This window comes from Cavia porcellus, unplaced genomic scaffold (assembly GCF_034190915.1).
Source record: "Cavia porcellus strain 051 isolate PalLab524CR breed Dunkin Hartley unplaced genomic scaffold, mCavPor4.1 scaffold_20, whole genome shotgun sequence".
In the NCBI taxonomy this organism is placed as follows: Eukaryota; Metazoa; Chordata; class Mammalia; order Rodentia; family Caviidae; genus Cavia; species Cavia porcellus.
The window spans coordinates 24,479,933-24,500,767 of NW_026947503.1; the positions used below are offsets into that span (position 1 = coordinate 24,479,933).

Genomic DNA, 20,835 nt, shown 5'->3' on the forward strand with positions numbered 1-20,835 from the left:
TGAGCTTGGCTATGTGAGTGGAACCGCAGAATCAGAAGACACACACATACTTAGTCTGTGTAAACCCCATCAGAGTACTGGCCAGAGTTACTGCCTAATCTACATTCCTCAGAGACACTAGTGACTCTTTTCTTTGCACCATCCAGCTTTCTTGTATGTGGCAGTTAATGGATATAAAACGGTATCTAATCATTGGTTTACTTACCCCTCACCCCCTGTCTAATTAAAAACAAGTCTGGATGGGGCTGAGGATTTAGCTCATCGGCATAAGCACCTGCCTTGCAAGCAGGCGGTCATGAGTTCGATCCCCGGTACTGATAAAAATGAAAAAGACAAAAAAAAAAAAAGTCTGGATATTTTTGTTAGTCATTTAGATTTTTTTTTCAGAGCCCGTTTGCTTTCTTTGCCCAATCTTTATGGATTTCCTCTTTTTCATTTACAAGAATTGCTTATGAAGTGTGTTTAGGTGTGCAAGATAGATGACCATATTACTAAGTTTTGGTTGGATCATTGAACACAACTGTTTGCAGTCTCACTGTTTGAATGTCCACTTTGTATGCTTAATTTTGTAACCTGATCAACTATTTCTAAGATAATATGTAATCTATTAACTAGTGATTTCTTACTGTTTATTTTTTTTTAATTCTGTATTACTTGTACCTTTTTACTGTTTTTGTTTTGGGTTTTTTTTTTCTCTAAATAAAAAAAAGAATTGCTTATGATTCTATATGCTGATCCAGGACTATCTGAGTCATTAAAAATATCTATTTTCTGTTATTTGCCAATGACTCGTAATATCCTTCAGTGAACAGAAATCCATACTTTCGGTATAATCAACTCCATCAATATTTTGCTTATTGGCTATGTAATTGGTCTTTTATTAAGAAATTCTTCCTCATCTGTAGGATACTAAGAGACTTTTGTAACATTATTTCCTACTATCTTTATATTTTTATCTCTCATACTTAGGTCTTTAATTCATCTGCACTCTGGTATAATTTTTCTCCAAAAAGTGATCCAGTTTTCCCAAAACCAGCTCTCAGTAGCTCTTCCTTTCATCATGGATTTATGTAACAAATTCATTCTTCTATTTTTGTACTAAGCTATCACTGAATATTATGTAATTTATGCAAATCTTCTTTTGCTTCCTTACTTATGATTTTTCACTTTTGCCTTGATAAACTTCATACAGGCTACATAACACAATTAATTTGTAGGTAGGTATAGCTGGTTATTTTCCTTGGTATTTTATTTTCAATTATACTTTGTAACTGATTTGTTCATAATACAGAAAAGTGCAATTGATTTTCATTATTCCAGAATCTGGCAAATTTGCTAAATTTCCTTATTAGTTCTGCAGTTTTATTTTCTCCTCTCCAATCTTTGTATCACTATTTTTTCCTTTTCTAGTTTTATTGTTTTTCTTGTTTTTTGCTTGTTTGTTTTCTGGTTTTTGAGGCAGAGCTGCACCATGTAACCCAGGATGGCTTCAGACTTGGTCCAGTCTTCCTGCCACATACTTTTATATCCCCAACTGCTGGGATTACAGGCATGTGCCACCAGGCCCTTTTCTAGTTTTGGAATTGATGTAATAATCAAATTAACAAAATGAGTTTGAGCAGCTTTCATGCTTTTTAATTTTGTGGAAAACTGTAATTATTACTGGTTGCCAGGGCTTAGTGACATTTGGCTATAAAGATATAACATGACTTTTCTGGTGGTAGGGTTGTTCCTTTTTTTGTTTGTTGGCAGTTCTAGGGATTGAACTCAGGGACTTTACACTGAACTACATCCCTACCCCTTTTTATTTTTATTTTTATTTGAGACAGTGCCTGGCTAAGTTGCCATGGCTGCACTTAACTGGTGATCTTTCTGCCTCAACCCTCTAAGTGCTGAGATCAAAGGCATGCACTGTCACATCCAGCATGGTCCTACATCCCAATTGGCATTGGCTTACATGAATATACACACACACTATTATATAGAACTGTAGACACAGACCATATGATATCAATTTATAATCACTGTACTATAATTATGTTAGACATAATTGGGGGAAAGTAGATGAGGACACGATACATGGCACCCTCTTATTCTGTGTCTTTGTAGGTTCTGTATTCATCTATTTGCCATCCATGCATGGCAGGATCAGTTGTATTAACAATAGTTTCATGTTTTCTGTGTTCTGATGCTCTGGCGTACCTTGCTGACTGCGGAGAGACAGTTTTTATAAGAGACACAGTGTCCCTCCAGGAGCGGTCCTTTGATGTGTAAATGAATCTATTCAAACCCAGCAGCCCCAGCCATCTCCTTCATCAAACTCTCAGCTGCCACACCAATATTTCTCTGTTCTGCATCATGCCTGGGCCAGGTACCAGAAAACTAGAAACCAGCCACATTACCCAGTTACCCAGAGCCCACCAGCATTACCCTCACTAGCCAGCCACAAGCTGTTTACCTTGGTCTGTTTTGCTTTCTCCATAGAACCTCAATACAGTAAGTGATCCACACTTTTCCCTTGATCCACTGCCTCCTGTCTAGGCCTGCTCGTCCCTGGGTGGCCCTGGGAGGCATGGCTTGTGCCCTCCTCACAGAAAATGAAAGTTATAAAAATTTCCTTTCTTGTTTTGTTTCTTGGTTGGTTGGTTGGTTTGTATTTTATTTATTTATTTATTTAGGTTTTTTGAGACAAGGTCTTTGTAATTTAAGCTAGCCTTGAACTCACTATAGTCCAGGCTGGCCTCAAACTCACAGCAATACTCCTGCCTCTGCCTTCCCTTGCTGGGATGACAGGCATGGACTCTCATGCCTACCTAAAGATGTAAAGTTAAACAGCCACCACATCCAGCTCAAAAATTTCCTTTCAATGGCCTCTGCCTGTCCATATACTCAGTCACCTCCACAAATTAAACTCCCTTGGAGAAAGGTGATATATCTCCAAAATATTTTTGCATCTTCCTATAAATCAGTAATTATTTTAAAATAAAGCTTTATAAAAATAAAGTGAGTTGGGAAGATTTCATGCTTTTGAAGCGTCCTGGAATAGATTATTCTAGATTACAAAAGGGTGGAACTCAACTGTTCAAACCACTTTTTGTGCTTTACTGAGAAAGAGGAAGGTCTCTAATTACTACATTCGTTTATACTGACTAGTCTTCAATTTTCCTATTTCTTTTTTTTTTTTTTTTTTTTTTTTTTTTTTTTTGTCTTTTTCTTTTTTATCAGTTCCAGGGATTGAACTCACGACCACACACTTGCAAGACAGGTGCTTATGCCGCTGAGCTAAATCCCCAGCCCCTTCCTATTTCTTTTTGAACATATTTTTAAAATATTTTTTTTCAAAAATGTAACCATTTTGTTTTGGTTTCCAAAAACCAAGATTTCTTAGTTATTTTTCTCATTGCTGAGACAAAACACCCAACAACCAAAGATAAAGGAGGAAAGGTTTATTTGGCTCACAGTTTGCAGAGGTTTCAGTCTATCACTGACCCACTTCAAGACATTCCAGACAGGGTGGCACACAGACAGGCGTGGCAAAGGAGAAACAGTCCATAGCAAGCAGGGAAGGCAGAAGGCGGCAAGCAGCACACACACAAACGTGGCAGCTTCTTTCTGTCCCTTTATAATCTATCTAGATGACCAGCCCAGCAGGTAGCATCACACCCAGAACTATGCCAAACCAATCAGTGGACCAGTTCAGTAATCACACACCCTTCATCCTAGCATCACACGCTTCAGCCACCTTCAAAAAGCCCTCACCTAGGACCCACAGGAGGCTTTGGGAGACAAATAGACACAGTCATAATGCAAGGCTTTGCTGTACCTATATTACTTCTATTTTTTTTTTCATGTTTTACTTTTTATTCGTGTCTTCTCTCATTTGTATCCCTTCAGTCTTGCCTGAAAATCAACTAAGGAGACTTCAGTCTCCCTAACAGTCAATTTGCCGTTTTGCTAGTCTTGGTTTAAGCTGTTCTTCTATTTTGTTTTCCATTGCTTTTCTATCCTGCTTTATTTTGTCCTTGTTTCCTTGAGATTGATCTGTTCTTTTTTAATTCATTGTGCTGAGCACTGCCACAAGTGTTTTCAAACCTCCTTGCTTCCTGTCACATACTTGACAGAAATTCCCCCTAAGCAAATTCTAAGTCCTGCTTTACCTGCACTCTCATAGTTCATTGTCATTCAGGGCTGATTCTGTGCAATTTATTTTTACTTTTCCAGTATCACGTTTTGAACACAAAGCTTATGTGGTAATACGATTCTCAGTTTCCGTATGTGTAAGATTCTGCTTTTTGCTTTCCTTTTCATTTTCAAGTCTGGCGTCCATCTGATGGCCTTTCCATGTGCAGAGTTGTAATAACTTTTTCTTTGTACCGGAAATTGAACTCAGGACCTTGCGCTTGCCAGGCAGGCACTTGTGCAGCTGAGCTAGATCTCCGGCCCGCAGGGAGGGTTTTAAAAGTTCCTTATTGCATCCAATGTTCTCATTTTCAGCCTGTCCTAACAGGTGAATACTTGGGTGTAAATTTTCTTTACTTAACATTCTGTGAACTCTTTCAGTGTGACACGTTTTGTCTTTCTACAGTTCTGGAGAAAGTGTGGTCATTGTTTGTTCAAATAACTTCTTCCTTTTGTTTGCTTTGTTAGAGTTCCCCTTCTGGTTTGTGTTACCCATGGCACTTTAGTCTGTATCTCTAGTTTGGTTTTTTAACTGTCTCTTTTCCACTACATCTGAGAGCATAATCAGCGTCTGCTCCACCAAATTTTCCTGGCCTCTGTTCATCTTATAATTTATTCTATCTACTGCATTTTATCTCGGCTGTAATATCTGTACCATCTTTAATATTTAATCCTTCCTCTAGACTTTTTATGATTGCTCATTCGTGCTTTGTATCACCAGTACTCTCTCTTATCCCTTTGATTACAATTATTGTGCTTATTGTAATTTGCTAATGACCCATCTCTTTCCTCAATTCCGCCTCACTCTTGTACTCTTTTTATTCAATTGACTGCCGTGTTTTTTTCTGTTTGCCTCTCAGGGGTTTTAGTGTGGTGCTCTGTGCACTCTTGTTCCCTGTTTGCTAGGGAAATATAGGATCCCTGACCCCAGGGTATGCCCTCGGAGACTGCAAGTTTTACGGAGAAAGCCTGGCTCCACACAATTATTGATGATCCCAATAATTGTGCTCTTCTGGGATTGCTGCTCTTCTGGGCAACTCTCTGAGGCAGGTGTTTCTCTCAAATTATTTAAAAGAAATGGCACCAAGAACACAATCTACTAATTGCGACCCAACTGCCCTAAGGGCGGGGGACAGAGAAGGACAAATAGATGCTGGCTCCCCAGGAACACAGTCAACCATCAAGCTTGGGGGCTGGATCTCAGCTCTGCTGTGGTGAGGGCCCCTGCGTGGTGCTGCCTGCTGTTACAGTGGATTTCTTTCCCAGGGGCAGTGTGGCCTGCGGTTTCCAAGGCCAGCTGGCATCAGAATCACACAGATTGCTGGGCCCCACCGCAAAGTTTCTAATTCAGTCATTCAGAGGTGGGCTGACAGTTTGTATTTTACCAAGTTCTCAAGTGATGCTGCTGCTGTTGCAGAGACCACATTTTGAGAACTGCTGTGTAGACAGTGACACATACAGGTGCCTGTACCTGTGTGTACACACACACACACACACACACACACACACACACACACACAGGTTCACACGCACACAGACCCAAGATGACAGCCTGAAGGACCCACAGGCTTGTCAAAAGCCTGACATCTTTTTCCCCATGAATGATTCTTTTTTCTTTAGTGACTCTAGGATTATTTTAACAAAGGAAAATAGTTTGGGACAGGGAAATCAGCTCTGATCAATTCAATATTTTATTTGTCTTGTAGGACCTACTTTATCATTATTTGTACTTATTTCATCCAAACTGAATAATATTGTGAATGAGAAATAGCTTTAAGAACAAGGTAAGAAGTATGAAGTTGGAGTTTCTTAGAAGCTTGATAGTCTTAGTGGGTTTTTTTTTGTTTGCTTGTTTGTTTTGTTTTGTTTTGGGTTTTTTTGAGACAGCGTCTCGCCATGCAGTTCAGTATGTCCTTGAGCTTACTTTGTAGCCCAGGCTGGTCTAGGCTTCCAAACAATTCTCCTGCCTCAGCCTTCTGAGTGCTGGGATTATAGGCCACCATGCCTGGTTTGTTATAGTCATTTAACGACCAAATTCTGGTCTTGCAACTAGGTCATTAGGTGGATTGGTTGCTCAATAAGGAACTGTATATAGTACGTGCATAACAATATTCAGAACCAAAAAAAAATACAAAGGAAACTCCAACTTGATGACCTTGCTTTTATTTGCATAACTCTTATATGCAGTACCATAATGATTACAGAACATAAGACTTCAGAACAAAACTGTACAATCAGCAAAAATTACAGGACCATATAAACATGATGTACTGTACAAAATAAAGGACATTGAAGGTCCATAAACAAGTTATACAGAACTGTACAAAAAGAAAAGACAGACAGAGGTAAGTCCGAACAGCACACTCCGGTCGTAAATCTGAGCAGTCGTCAAAGTGGTAGGTCATTAAACGAGGAATATTAGCACATGATCCATCTGACCTCTTTTTCTTAAACTTTGTGGCAATACAGATGCTGCCAGAACTCAGCCGGAACTATGCACTGTGACAGCTAACGTATGAAGCCTGATATAGCAGGCTTGATTTTAAGCACTTTCTGTGCACTGTCTCACTTAACCCTCACATGACTCTGAGATTACAAGATAAGCAACAACTTTAATCCCCATTTTGCATCCATAAACACCGGGCACAGGGAGGTCAAGTTACTCAACCTAAGTCACATTAGGAAAGAAAGGGTAGGGGAGAAAACTGAGGCCCAGGCATAGAAATATGTAAACTTACATCTTTATTGTTTGTTTATATGTTGGTTCTTTTTTCTCCTATCCTTTACATCATGAACCTATTATCTCTTTCTAAGTGCTAGCAAGAATCCAGGCTGTATATCCAAACTCCTGGTAAAGATCTGAACTGGGTATTGAATTCCAGTTGAACCTGCACCCCTAACCTCTTACCCTGTAAAAAAGATTGAAAGGCCCTGCTTTGACTTATCAGTTAGGTGGACAGGTCCTTACATGCAACTAATGACAATGACACACTATTCCTTAAAATGGGCAGAGGAAAAAACCCCAAAGGTAGTTTGTTAAAACTGCCTAGCTCCTCTTTGCATGTGTCTGTGTTTGTCTTCATGACAGCGATTAACTTCCTAAAAATCAAATTGAAAGAATTGCCTTTTGCCCACAAGTAGGATTTTTTTTTTTATACCAAGAATTGAACTCATGACCTTGAGCTTGTCAGGCAGTGCTTATGCCACTGACCTATGTCTCCACTGCGTGATTTTTTTAAAGCCCTATGTTATTTGGAAAACCTCCTGGCCCTAATTGCCCAAATGTTCTCTTGACTGTAGCCAGCGATCTTCTAAGTTAAACTAAGTCCCAAGACTTACCAAGTGCCTCTCCTTTTAAGCTCTTCAAAGCACCATAAATAAAGTTAAAAAGTAAGAGGAAAACATATTTATCATGTTTATAATTTGAAGAATTGCATTCAGGATTTATGCCTTTACAAATCAATCATTTTTTTAAAAAAAATTAATAAAATTGACTTAAAAGACACTCTTGGAAAACAAGATCCAAATGACCAATAAATAGAATCCAGCTGTTCCAGCCCAGAAGTAAACAACAATTACACACCACAGTTCTGTACCACTGACGCCGTTAAGAGTAGGTAAGAATGGGAAGAGATGGTTCTCTCCATTTGGCTCCATGGAAGCCATTCTCTCTCTGAATGCAGCAATTAGGTTTTCGCTGGGTGAATTATCACTCCTCAGCAATGTGAAATCTTTTTTTTTTTTTTTTAATTTAGTAGTGGGGGGTGGTATACCAACTTTAGTGACACTAATGTTAATAAGTTCTGATAACCCACTGCCATCGGACCAGCCAGCAATGTGAAATCTTGACAAAAAGTTGGGGACCTTTCATCCTAGAAGCTGCGAGTTTCCCTGAAGCAATTGCTTCCAACTTGCCCTCCCCCTCACTGAGATCAGCTCTCGCCCACAATTCGAATGGTGTGAGACAAGGCCCGGTGCCCTCGGTGCTCACCAGTTACCCAGCATTGGCCCACTGAAAGGCTGCAGGATGGGTGCTGGCATCTATACTCTTCAGTCCTGCCAGGTCCAGACACCATGCCTCTGGCCCCCTTTCCATCCTGTGGGCTGCTCAGTAGCCTAATAGCTTCTCTTTAAATCAAAGTTGCCAGGGGCTGGGGATTTAGCTCAGTGGCATAAGCACCTGCCTTGCAAGCAGGCAGTCGTGAGTTCAATCCCCCGTACCGATTAAAAAAAAAAAAAAAAGATAAATCAAAGTTGCCAGAGTTGGTGTCTGTGGTTTAACAAGGATCCCTCCCTGACATGCCCAGTTCTCAAAACCTGCCCCCGGGAAACACACAGGTACATACCCTGCTAGATGCTCATAGCAGAAATGCTTGCAATGGCCAAAATATAGGAGAACTACTAGGTTGAAAAAACTTTTCATATGAAAAAAACTTTTTTTTCTTTGAGACAGGGTCTTACTACATAGTTCAGGTTGGCCTTGAACTCACTATATAGCCCAGGATGGCCTCAAATTCACAGCAATCCTCTTGACTCAGCCTCCTAAGTGCTAGGATCATAGGGTGTGTGCCACCACACCTGGCTGAAAATAACATTTTATAGAAAAAAAAGAATTTAACATCAGCAATTTCAAATAGCTCACCCTTACAGTAGTTTAATAATCAGTGGGGTTTCACATTTCACAATATTATGCAAAGACAAAGAAGGGATAAAGCTTACCATGTAAGGGAAAACAAGTTTTAGAATAATAAATGCACAATATAAAACTATATCTTTCTAGTAGATGAATACATGAAAAAAAGTAAAGAAAAAGCTCTTGGAAGATCTAGAAAATCCACACCTCTTTGACAATAATTATATCCTGGAAGGGGACTGGTATTGGAATGACAGTAAAAAGGCCTTGAGATTTATCTATATCGGGCTGGAGGTTTAGCTCAGCGGCATAAGCGCCTGCCTTGCAAGCAGGCAGTCGTGAGTTCGATCCCCGGTACCGATAAAAAGGAAAAAGACAAAAAAAAAAAAAAAAAAAAAGAGAGATTTATCTGTATTGTTTAGATTCCTTTACAGTATGGATAGATTTATATGTAAGAAAAAATATAAACAAAAATTTTAATGTATTTTCTAAACCCTTCAATCGCACCCTGCCTTAGAGTAGGCACTGCCACACAATAGCCTTCTGACTTTCGTTAGTAAGGTTTTGTGGAAGACAGGCACACTCATTTGTTTTCTTATTGTCCCCACTGCTTTTGCACAAATGGCGAAGCAGTTCCACCAGTGACTGCAGAGAAAACATTGCAGACCTCTTCTTTAGAGCTATGGTTCTCAGCCCTGAAGAGTACTAGACTCACTTGGGAGTCACCCCCCACCCAGTAGTGACCAAACCCAGAGCCTTCAAACTAAGGTCTATAGCTTCGTTTGCTCTCCACTCTTAGTCTCCACTCTTTTTATTTTTTATTTTGAGACAAGGTCTCACTAAGTCAATAAATTGCCCAGATGGGGCTCAAATTTATGATCTTCCTGCCTCAGCCCTCCAGAGTGTTGAGATTAAAGCTCTGTGTTCACAAAAGAGGGTCAAAGGTGGGCCTTGGGCATTGTTTTCCAGGTGATTTTCATGTGCTGCCAGGTTTGATCTTTTGGGTTAATCCCAGACTCCTGAGCACGATTTGAGAGGACCTTCATGCCCTGACTTTCCCTGTGTCACCCTGTCCATCCGCATTGCCCATTTCCTCTGCCTACTCTGAAGGACACAGCAGCCTGGCACGTGCCTGTCTTTCTGCCTGGGTTTTCCCTCCTCCTCCTTGCCGGCAAGTGCTGATTCATCCCTTCGGCAGGAGGGTGGTCTCCTCCAGGAAAGCCAGTGCTGCACACTGAGGGTATGTTCCTGTGTCCCTTTGTCCCTGTGTCCCTTTGTCCCTGTGTCCCTGTCTGCCTGATATGAAGGCCGGGTGGGGCACACCATGTCTTAGTTACTGTACTTTCTCAGAGATGGAGTTTGGTAATCACTTGCTGAACTGAGTTAAACTGTGGTAAAATTCGCCTAAATGCCCTACACCCAGTTTCACAAAGGTATTTTGAAGTCTGTATCAGAAAAATAAGACAATCGCTGGATGTGTTTATTATAAATAGTCTAGTAATTTCAAGTTCTCTGGGTACTGGTATTAGGTCACTGACTGGGTATTCCAAACTCGGTAGCCTAAAGTTGAAGGGTCTGGGACTGTGACAATTAAGGGGAACAGAAACAAAACATGTGTCAAGCTTAACTTTCTCCTTGGATAAAACTCTGAAGGGACTTGTAGAAAGGTATCCAGTGCGTCTTTTAAGATTAAATTCTATTTCTCTTTCCAAACAGTTTTTTGCCTTGATAACTGGTTGTATTTATGACTTTCTTACTGAGCTTATTTTGTGTGCTACACAAATTTTCAAACTGCATTTACTTGTCTGATGATGAGCTCCAGTGCACCTTTCTCCAGTCTCATCTCCAATTAGTTTCTGCCAAGCAGAAGAGGTGTAGGGCATGAGCACCATCCAAATCCAAACACACTATGATTGCCATGGTGAGGCGATGGAATACACTCACGACTAACTGCTTTGCCACTTCAAATCATGCAGCAGCTGCCCCAAATTCTCATTTTCAAAAGATGAAAAACAACCTGTTTTAATTTTGCTTGGCTAACTGGCAGACAAATCTATCTCACATGGAGGCAATGGTATGTGGATATTAAAATGTACATTCGATTAATTTCTGGATTGCAAAGGAGAAAAGACCATGGTGGTCAACCAGGTTAAATCTGAAAATGTGATTGGTGGTGGGCTATGGCTCAGTGGTAAAGAACTGGCCTTGCATACATGAATTCCTGTGTTTGAGCCCCAGCCCTGGGGTGGGGAGGGGGATATGAAGGACTTACACTGTGCAGTTAAAGACAGAAGAAGCTATTATAATGCTAGGCCAGACACAAAGCCTGAAAGAAATGAGCATTTTTAGCATTACAGCAAATATTTATTAAATACATACCAGATTTTGTTTGGTTCCTTTGGATTTTTTTTAAACTAGAATCTGATCATCCTTGCCATGTTGCTGAGGCTTTGGGACACACATGGCAAAGCCTGACACCCTGGTGCAGAGATCTCCTCAGAATGACAAAGAGATCTGAACATATTCTTCATTTTGTCTCCAAGTTTCTGAAACTGGCTCTCTGCAGACGCCTTCTGGCAATGTGCCCGTGTCTGCTTGACTATTAGTCTTAGACTCATAGAAAAGAGTAACATGTGTACTTTCCTGTGGTGACTATAAAAGATTGGTGACTTTTAAAAAAAAGTATTTTCTCACAGTTCCAGAGACCAGAAATCTAACATCTATCTATCACTGAGACAAAATCAAGATGTCAGCAGGGCTGTGCCCCTTCTAGAGGCTCAAGGGGAGAATTTGTTCTTGGCTGCTTCTCTCTTCTGGTGGCTGCTGGCCTCCTCGGCTTGTGGCCACATGGGTCTCTGCAGTCACATCACCTTCTATGTTGGCATATGTGTCACAGTTCCGTCTGCCTCACTCTTTAAAGGCACATCCTGTTGCACTGGAATCATCTTCTCATTTTAAGATGCTTAATCATATTTTTGCAAAGCTGCTATTCCCATATCAAGTGAAATAAACAGGATCCAGAAATTAGGACACAGATATCTTTTGGGAGGGTGTCTGTGGCAACAACATGAATGTTTGTTATCCAACAAACTCAGAGATTTCCATGGAGTGTACCACATCAACTTCACTCTAGTATTAGACTTTCCTGATCTGCATCTTTTGTTTCCTGAGGTCCAGATGACAGGAGGAAAGAACAGGCTCATCAGGCTGAAAGCTGCCTGGAAAAGAGGCCACATGTCCCAAGACAGAAGTCAAGTAGGTGATCCATCTACTACTGGTGATGGGAAACAAAGGCAAGGGCAGGGCCAATGACTGGCGTCCACCCACACGTCGTCTACCTGCCAACTGCCTCCTCTGACGAGTGTCAGCTGTGAGTCTTGGACTCCAAGAGAGAAGATGAGACATGGAGACAGACATAAAGTCATCTCTCCAAGTCAGAGAAGATGCAGTCAAAGAGGAGTGCTCACAGTAGGAAGAGTGACAGCCTGGCCACACTTGGACTCAGGGATTTGATTCAGGGACATAAAGAGTTAAGAAAGTTTGAGAACAAAGTAGCTTGGGGGAAGATTTCAAGGATGTTATGAGCTGAGAGAAAACAGGAAATGAGAAGCTTTGTGGGCAGCTTGGGAACAGTGGCTGGCCTTCCTCCCCCATCCTTCTGCCTAGAGGAATGAAGTACAGGAAAATGTAGAAATCATGTGAAATCAGGGGGCCACACTGCACAGATGTAATTCCATGTGCATAGCTGCCCCTGCAAAGCCCTGCTGCAGACCGTGTCAGGTATGGGCTGCCTGGAGTTCTGAGAAAGGGGCCTCTGTGGTTCTGCGGCATCTCAGGAAAGATGAGGCCCAGGCCAGCCCCAAGACAAGCTGGATTATTTTTTCCCACCCCCAGATAATAGAGCAGGATGCTAATTCTAAAGAGTGTATTTGAGAAGCCACAGCACTCTAGACTCATTTCTCTATTATCTTTCCAGAGTGGTACTAACAGAACTCATAAGCTGGTGACTAAAAACAATAGAAGTTTATTCTCTGTTCCGGAGACCAGAAGTCAGAAATCAACGGGTCAGCAGGGGTGGCCCCTTCTGAAGGCTGTGGGCACAGGGCTTCTCCCTGCCTCCCTCCTGGCTCCCACTGGCTGCCAGCAACCCTTTGCTCTCCTCTGCTTGCCGATGCCACCCTCCCGTCTCCACCTGCATCGCTCTATGGCATTCTGCCTTTGTGTCTCTGGGACCAGACTTCCCTCGATGGACACTGATCGTTAGATTAGGGCCTGTCCTAAGCTAGTAGCACCTCATCTTAATTTGATTGCCTGCAAAGACCCAAGTAAGGTCACTTCCACAGGACTAATCCAGAGGATAAAGGTTCCAACATAGTTTCTGAGGACAGTTCAGCCCACAACACTCTCCGGGTAGGTAGTATTAAAATTATAGCGATCTGCAGGACACATGGCACATTGCATTAGTTCTCCAGGGGTGCCATAATGAAATGTCACACACTGAGTGCCTTAAACAGGAGAACTCATTGCCTCACAGACTCAGAGACTGTTACGTTCAAGAGCAGAGTGCGGCCAGGGCCGCTTTCTCCTCAGATCTCTCTCCCTGGCTTCCGGATGGCTGCCTCAGTGCAGTGTGCCTCGCAGGGTCTTCCCTGGAAGTGCATCTGTGTCTTAATTGCCTCTTTTATAAGGGCACCCGTCTACTCATCCTTTCAATTTAAACTATCTACCACTGTCTGTCTGTCCACCTACCTTCCTACCTATTATGCTAGAGATTGAACCCAGGGCCTTTGCACTGTTACATCCGGAGCCCCTTCTTTTATTTTTTATTATGAGACAGGGTCTCACTAAACCCTAAATTTCCCAGGCTGTATTCAATCCTCCCAGAGTGCTGGAATTACAAGTATGTGCCACCACACTCAGTTTAATTATCTCTTTAAAGATCCTATCTCAAAAAAAAAAAAATCCTACCACCAAATGCTGAGATACTGGTGACTTATGAATTTGGGAGGGACACAATTCAATCTACAACACACATAATACAAATAATGATAAAATCTACAATAATTTTTTTATGCAAATAACCAATTGATTCTCACACAATACTTCTATTGGTTTTGTGTTTGTGCCCACATATGTGCACTTTGACCAAACTCTGTTACCTATGGCCAATCTGTAGTTTCAGTTGACTGATATGTGTAATCCAGACACGGATGTTGGTATTTCTGTTCGCCTTAATGAAAACCACTAATGTGATGTAAGAAAGATGTATGTTAAAACTGCAAACATTAATACATGATGTAAGAAAGTGTTGTGGTGAATCAGATGACAGTGAATATTTGAATACTGCAGGATATTTCATCATGTTTTTTGTGGTATTAACAATGTGATGGCTATCGCTATTATACAACTTTGTTCAATTTGCATATTTCACAATGTTTCCAATTCCTTACATCTAAAGTTGACCAAAAATAAATCCCACTTGCAGCAGTTGCAAGACAGTGACTCCACTGCTGACTTCTAATTCCCACTATGCAGCTCCCAATTTTCGAGCTCAAAGGCCATGCACAACAGCGCAGCCCAATTCCCATCACATACAAGTGGTAGGTGTAAATAGCTCCAAGAGCATGATATTAGGGTTAGAGCCCAAGATCCTGCAGAAGGGCAAAATTAAAGCTCACAGGAATATTTGGCAGATTTTTTTTTCCTGTTATGTTGTCAGAGAGCAACTGGAAAAAATGGAAGACAGACAGACATGGGGCCTCATGACTAAACTTTCAATGGTAGCTGTACCGTTTAGCCCAACCTACCTGTTTGGACCGAGTCTCTAAAGACCAGTGTCTCCTGTTCTGCAATGACTCTAATTCCTATCTGCAAGCCCAAACATCTCTGTGTGCACTGCAAGGAGCCCCTTATTCCTGATTCCTCAGGTTGCTCCCTATTTTCTGCATCTGCAGCCTATGCAGCCCACAGGGGTTCCCATCTCTGTGTTTTGGATTGGGATAGCATTTTAAAACAGTAATTATATAATACTTAATATAGTAAAAAGGCATGAAGAATAATACGATCACCTATGTTCCTATCTCTCAATTTAAAGCAAAACTCCACCAATCACTTGAACTCTAGTGTATTCACAGGGGCCCCCTCCCCACACTCTCCAAAGCTAGCGTGGACTGAACTTAGAGGTTATTATTCTCAGGCTTTTTTTTTTTTCTTTTTTCCTTTAGTGCTGGGAATTGAACCCAGGGCTCTTTTACTAAGCTATATCTCCAACTCTTGTTATTTTTCTTATTTTGAGACACTGTGTCACTAAGTCACTAAATTACCCAGGGTTGAGCTCAAACATGCCATGTTCTTGCCTCAGGCTCACAGAGTACTGCTCCTCACCACACTCAGCAACCCTCAAGCATCTCTTAGCATTTGAATTACACACATTGAGCAACAGCCGGCCTTAATTCTCACTGGTTTAAATTTAGCTGCTGTATAGGATCCCCTGCAGCTTTTCTCTTCTCCATATTATAGCTCTGTGTGATCTTTCAGTATTGACACATTTCGTTGTTGCTTATTTTAGGCAAAGATCAAAAGTATAGGCACAAGAACCAAACTATGGAGGCTCAAATCCCTAACCCACTTTGGTCAAGATCTTTCTTTCACATCTCTGTGGCTGGGTTTCCTCATTTATAAAATAGATGATAAAAATTCCTCCCATCTCCTAAAAAAGGAGCTTTGGACTACAAGAATCAGCTCCTGCAGAGGGCTCAGAAAGGTGCTTCCTGGTCAAAGTACTTACTATTGAGTCTTGTTTTTCCACGCTGCTTCCCAGGAAAACCATGCTGAGACCCAGTCAAAAACACATACTGTGCTCAAAGATCTCCGGCAAAATGTCAAGGTAGCAGTGCCAACTATTTTCTGGTGTATTAGAATGAAAATCAGTTCAGACATCCACAGATAGGTGTATTTATCTATTAAAATAAATTAATCCTCTATCCATTTATATAAGTCATTCAATTCTTTCTTAAATCATGTATCTTGAGAATTTTTTTCATTTGCTAAAAAAGCAGAAGGTTTGCTGTTTTCAGGCTCCTACAGCAGGTGGGACACGGTTGGTGGGTGACTGCAGCAACTCGTAAAGCAAAAAGCGTTAGCAAGCCTGTGACTAACAAGGACAGTGTGTGCCACCCCCTCCTCACCAGAAATCCCAGCCAGCCTTCACGCCCTGAGGCTCTTGGCCAGCCTATTTGGCCTGAGTTTGAGACAATGTTCCTGTCCATATCACCCAGTGTTGTAGCAAAACATAAGCAGTTCCAAAATGGGACTTGAAGGAAATGACTGTTGAATTAATTGTATTTTTATTTTACCATGGTTTTGTTAAATATCAAGGCATCTGATCCAGTATAGAAGAACAGCAACTGCTTCAAATCATGCACTATTTTGAATTACCTTTCATTAGATCAAAACTTTTATCTTTATGGCATATATTAGGCTACTAGATGTTTTTCAATTTAAAAAAAAGTAGTTCTGTATTCTAAATGGAAATTGCTAGGTTAGTTTACCTGGTTTTGTAAATACAGTGTTTTTACATTTTTTTCCTTGTTAGTGGTTTTCACTAACAACAATATCCTTCTTCTGAAGGAAAGCTAACTTCCCTGCAGATTGGGAGGGGGTGTCCCTTTCTAATAAGAAAAGAAGTATTCCTTCAGTTGTGAGAATGACTTTGGGAAACATTAAAAAAAAATTGCAGGAGCTAGAATTGATGACACACAGCTGTCTGTAATCTCTGCACTTGGGAGGCTGAGGCAGTGGATCACCTTGAGTTCAATGTCAAGATGAACTAACATAGAACCAGTCTCGACAATCAAACAAACAAAAAATTGCAGATACCTGAAATTCATACATATCACATGCAAAATGGCTGGGCTACAATCTCTCTTCTAGTCTGAGCCAGGGCCTTACCAACACATTCCTTAGATTTTACTATTATGCATATAATGAATAAGACTTTCTCCCTAAATAACAAAGCAACTTATTATCAAAAGCAGACTAAATGGCTGGAAAAAGAAATAAACCGAGCTGTGTCATGTGACAAGGAGATGTTATCAACTTCAATAATAAGCAGCCTGCACAGTCTAAACAATGCTTAAGAGGTTAGTCTTCAGGAGACACCTCTGGCTAGACTGACCACAGAGCCTTCTACAATAAGAATCCTCTCCCTACCTCCCACTCCCAGGGCAGTCTGTACACTGAGGCTCATCTCTTCCCTAGTCAGTGTTGCAAATAGGGAATGCTTCTAGCACAAACATCAAGCTGGAGAATGCTTCTAGCACAAACATCAGGCTGTCCTGTTCACCTACCCAATGGATTAGGGAAGCCTACTTACTTCTCAAGGCGTATTCTTTGGGCTTCACTGAATTCAGATCAGAAAGGAATTCATTAGTATCTTGCATGCACTTGAGAGAAATGTTTCTTGCAAGAAGAACAAAAGGTAATTGAAAAGCGAGCAGGCAAGAGAGTAGAGCGGAGACCACCATTATCTCTCAACCCGTCAGGATGAGCCTCCCTCCTCAGACAAAGAACCTTCTATTTATGAGCCACTTGTCTCTAACGTGCTGGGGTAAATGTGACATTGCTCGCTCCTTAACAAGCAGAGAGACAGACCATGTTTCCTCAGCCACCTGCAAAGCGACAGAGATGAACAAACCATGGAAATCAATTTATATACAACTCGCTATTGTTGAGTAAAATGGTGCTGTGGATGTAGGGGCTGCCGACCACCTGGCTTGCTTTAGTGATGCAGATTAACATCTCCAGCTAACATGGTAAGACTTGATTTTCTCTGGTTGGATAGCCTGGTTGGTCTATATCTCTGGGTTTTAAAAAAAATATGCCAGTGATGTAAAGTGGCAATATTAATTTTCGCTCAAGAGTGGTGACAAATTCAACCTATAAAATGCTTAGATGGGTAATAAGCCAGTGGGTTATATATCTCAGTGGATTTGTTGGACTTTGGAAACAGTGTTGGTGCCACAGGAAGGGGTGATTGCAGGAGGAAAAAACGCACGTGCCTTCTCATGTGGGTTTAGAACACACACCCTGGGAGGAAATGACACCAACAAAAGGCCACAACCATGTGGTTCACTTAGTCTAAGAAGCCATAAATACATCCATCTGGATATCTCACAGTGCATAACATTATCGTCCCCAAAAGGCTTTCTTTAACTAGAAGCCTTTAGAACCTTTTCTACGGGAACCTACAAATTCAGTGGGTCACCGATCCTCCTGAGCAGGGAGATAGCTGGACGCCAGAGGACAGGAATCAACAAATACACCAAAGGAGGATGGCCAAAGAGGAAAAAGTCTCCCCTACTTTCACAGAAAGCAACATGGTCAAGCAAGACTGTGACCCATCCTGGTGGCTGACATGGGCAGATGAGCCGAGAGGTCTGTCTGTACATGATTCTAAAAGTAATGCCTTGAAGAGACTTAACTGACCTTGATAGACAGCAAGAGGCTAACTTTGATTAACACAAGTCTCACTTTAACTTGGTCTTAAACATCCAACAGAAAAGTATAACCAAAAGATGTATGAAAACAATAACTTAGGAATAAGGGTAGATGTAAAAAGGGGGTCCAATCATTGACCCCTTCTGGCAGTTTCCAACTACACCAGTAGCTGACATTGTAATTAAGGAATAACTCAATGGAATCTAGAAACTCCAACGAGAGTTTTTAAATTCCTTAGCTGAAATTGTTAAAGCCATCTTCTTACAGCTAAACAAGAAGGACTCACAAATAACCTTAGACCCCTTAGTAGAGGTCTCAGTAGGGGTGTCTACTAAGGGGTCTAAGAGCCAACTAGTTACAATCGCTATTCCAGTCCCTTAAGCCCAGTTTTTGGACATGGCTTTTTCCCTAACCTGCTTTTCCATTCTAGTTAGCACTCATATTTTGATTATACATGCTTTAATTTCTTGGAAAATTTGTTTATTCTTGCCTAGAGACTGACAAATTTCCAAGTGACCATGCAGATGGAACCAATGGCAAAGGTTAGATTTCTTTTCCTAAAATTCCCTAGACTAACCTTAGACAGGGAGTTCATAACTACTAAACCACAACATGACTTTTAGCTAAGGCCCATGAGATGAGCTTTCTGGAGAAGGCCCCTGTCTATGGTTTCCCCTACACTGACCCTTCTCAGCTCAAGTTATTTAGATGGAAACTGGGCCCCTTCTCCCCTAACTGCAGTTAGGGAGACCTCTTCAGAGGAGGGAATATTACAGACTGCTAAATTAGGAGGGAATGTTACAGATTGCTAAAGTAGGTGGAAATACTATAGGCAGTCAGACAGTGCTGGACCCTTAAGGAAGTCAGAACAGAAGAAAGGAACACATGGACTGTGGCTGGAGGTACATCTAAAGATTAAAATCATAACAGCCAGACTTGTATACTTCTGTAAGGGATAAATGGAAGCTTGAGATTATTGGCATCACCCCTTTGATTTCCCATTATCTCAGGAGAGGTGGACCACCCTCTCCCACTCACTAAGATTGACTAAGACCAATAAGAGTGAAACCACTAAGACTAAAACTATACTAAGACTAAGACTTCAGACAAGACTGCAGATTATCAACCAAGGTTAATGATGTCATCTGTATGGCCTTGCTACTATTGGGTCAATATCACCTAAGCGACTATACTTGTAATCTTATTGGTTGATCATAATTTTGACCCTCATTGTACCCACCTTGTGATTTTGCTCTATAAAACTTCCTTTAGGAAGTGAGCTCACTGGTAACCCATGGAGGACCCCTCCTGTCTCTCAGGTACTATTCCTCTTCCCCATCCTTTTTCTCCAATAATTTTCCTACTCTTATGCTCAAAAATAAATAAACAGTAACCTTGATAGTTCCATTTAACATGTGATGCAATGTCTGTGGATCTTGTTTACACTGCCGGACTGGGTCTGCACTTGTGGGCGGTATGACTCTGCTCCACTTCCTGTGGGCAGCCAAGCAGCTCCAGACTGCTGCCTCGTCCCAGCCTGCACTCTTCTGTCAGCTTAGTTTTTTTTTTGTTCATGCCTGGCCCTTGTCTCCAACTCCGTCCTCTGGGACTGTATCTATTTACCCTGATTTATTTTTCTGAATAGGTGCTGGCTCTTCAATGATACCCTCCCCCAGGCTTCGCTGGAGGTGAGACAAGGCCATGAGACCTGCTTATCCTGTCTCCCTGCTCCTTCTAAATCCCACATGGAAGACATGTACCTCTGCCTGCATCTTCTCTTACACGTGGGGAGCTCCAGCGGGGAACCACCATGCTCTTCAAATTTTCATGGGCTTTTTTCAGAGGCAGGTAATGTCATGGCTGAGAGCCAAAGTTAGGTAAACACCTGTAATTCCAGCTACCTGGTAGACTAGACTAGACTAGGATCGAGTTCAAGGCCAGTCTGGGCAACTCTGCGAGACCATGTTTCAAAATAAAAAGGGATCTAGGTGCTATGGCACGTATTTGTAATCCCAACACTCTAGGAGGCCAAGGCAGGAGGATCACAAATTCCACCCATCCTGAGCAAGTTAGTGACTTAGCGAGACTGCTACAAAAATTTTTTTAAATAAAGGAGAGGGGAGGTTGTACCTTACTGTAAAGGCCTTGGGTTCAGTCCTGACAACAGCAATAAATACATGAATAAATACAGCCAGAGATGTAACTCAGTAGTACAGCACCCAATGTGTCAAAATCAAAATGAGCTGGGGATTTAGCTCAGTGCTTGCCTGGTAAGGGGGAGGTCATCAGCTCGATTCACAGTTACTCCCCCAAAATCAAAACAAAAAACCAAAGCTATCACTAATGAGTGACCTAGGCCTGCCTCACTGACCTCATCTGGAAAACAAGGATAATCGTGGTCTCTATCTTTTGGGAATTGTGATATTTAAATAATGTATTCAAAATAGTAAAAGAATAGTTGACTTGCTATAAATATTTAAAATACTTTAGCTAGTATATTTATATTCTAAAATGCCTATGACCAC

At 41.4% G+C, this 20,835-nt stretch overlaps 1 protein-coding gene across 1 annotated transcript in view; it reads right to left on the reverse strand.

Moving 5' to 3' along the window:
- The window catches only part of LOC100729383 (O-acyltransferase like protein-like), a 58,950-nt gene extending 41,241 nt beyond the window's left edge, over positions 1-17,709 (reverse strand). The window contains exon 1 of the mRNA XM_063231543.1: positions 17,187-17,709. Within this exon, the coding sequence (XP_063087613.1) occupies positions 17,187-17,337 (151 nt within the window). The 5' untranslated portion in view covers positions 17,338-17,709. The remainder of the gene's footprint in view (positions 1-17,186) is intronic.
- Positions 17,710-20,835: the final 3,126 nt, after the last annotated feature.